The sequence below is a fragment of the Frieseomelitta varia genome, unplaced genomic scaffold (genome assembly GCF_011392965.1).
Source record: "Frieseomelitta varia isolate USP_RPSP 00005682 unplaced genomic scaffold, Fvar_1.2 scaffold_2060, whole genome shotgun sequence".
Lineage (NCBI taxonomy): Eukaryota > Metazoa > Arthropoda > Insecta > Hymenoptera > Apidae > Frieseomelitta > Frieseomelitta varia.
This window is the reverse complement of record NW_025109818.1, coordinates 1-1170: the sequence shown is the minus strand read 5'-3', so window position 1 is coordinate 1170 and position 1170 is coordinate 1. Positions and strand designations below refer to the sequence as shown.

Below are 1170 nucleotides of genomic sequence, written 5' to 3'. Positions count from 1 at the left end.
AGCATTGAAAACAAAAATAAAAATATATTAATCCTAATTATTTTGAATTGTACAAAGATGTATGTATTTACTCGAGTTACTTTACAGCTTGATTTTTCATTCTTAAATTCTGCTTCATTTTAGAGTAAATTATTGGGAGACACAGCATATGACCTTCTTTGGTACAAGATGCGTCCAAAAGAAACTCGATTTTTAATACCCGTGATATTAAGAAGTCAAAATGGATTTATTTTGACATTTGGAAAATTTGCTAGTCTTTCTATGGAAAGCTTTATGGCTGTAAGCTATTTATATGTATTTTACACTTATTATTAGTGATTTTAAGTACTTAGAACTGATTAATAAAAGTATAAACATAATAAACACAATATAATTATTTTTATTATTATTACTTAGAGAATATTTAATAATTTCATTTGATTGTAATTTAACGAAATTTAAAATAACGTTATTTTATATTTTCAGATTATGAAAGCTTCAGGATCGTACATATCAGTCTTACTTGCTATGACGTGAAGAAGAAATAGTACAAAATAATTTATCATAATTTAATTATATTAACTGTTTATCAAATAATTGTTATAGTATATAATGTAAAAAGGCACTATATATTGAATATGTAGAAATAAATGCAAATGTTTAACATGATACGTAAAGTTTTGTTTCTCGTTCGATTTTTATTTTATTTTACAATTATTTTAATATAATATAGTGATAAGAATCTTTCGTTAATTACAGTAAAAAGTATAAGGTGTGTATATATAATTTTTGTATAATAAATTTCAAATTTGGGAGAAAAATGAATTATAGAATTTATTTATATAGTATAATAATTATATAGATATAAATAAAATAAATAAATTATAGTTATTTCTATACTTAAACATTTTTGATCTTTTAAAATCGTTTACATAGAATCGTTAATTTATGAAACAACGCTTTTTGATTTCAGGGATTAAAATTATATTATCATACATCGCAATGCTTTTTAAAGTACTTAATATGAAGCTCCTACTGCCATGAAGTTGAGATACCAACATGTTGCAGTTGTGTAAACATAACCATAGCTACTTAAATGTGGATTTTGTAAAACATTCATCCAACACGAGTGGAATACTGTTCATACGCTAACGTTTGCGGAGGATACAGTAGCATTTGACTATTAAGCCA

At 23.9% G+C, this 1170-nt stretch overlaps 1 protein-coding gene across 1 annotated transcript; it reads left to right on the top strand.

Annotated features, from left to right (window-relative positions):
• Window positions 1-123: 123 nt before the first annotated feature.
• Window positions 124-530, top strand: LOC122527004 (the record flags this gene model as incomplete). The annotated part of the gene is made up of 2 exons (XM_043650753.1): window positions 124-279; window positions 466-530. Coding segments are annotated over 2 exons (207 nt in total), but the record flags the coding sequence as incomplete, so codon positions are not given.
• Window positions 531-1170: the final 640 nt, after the last annotated feature.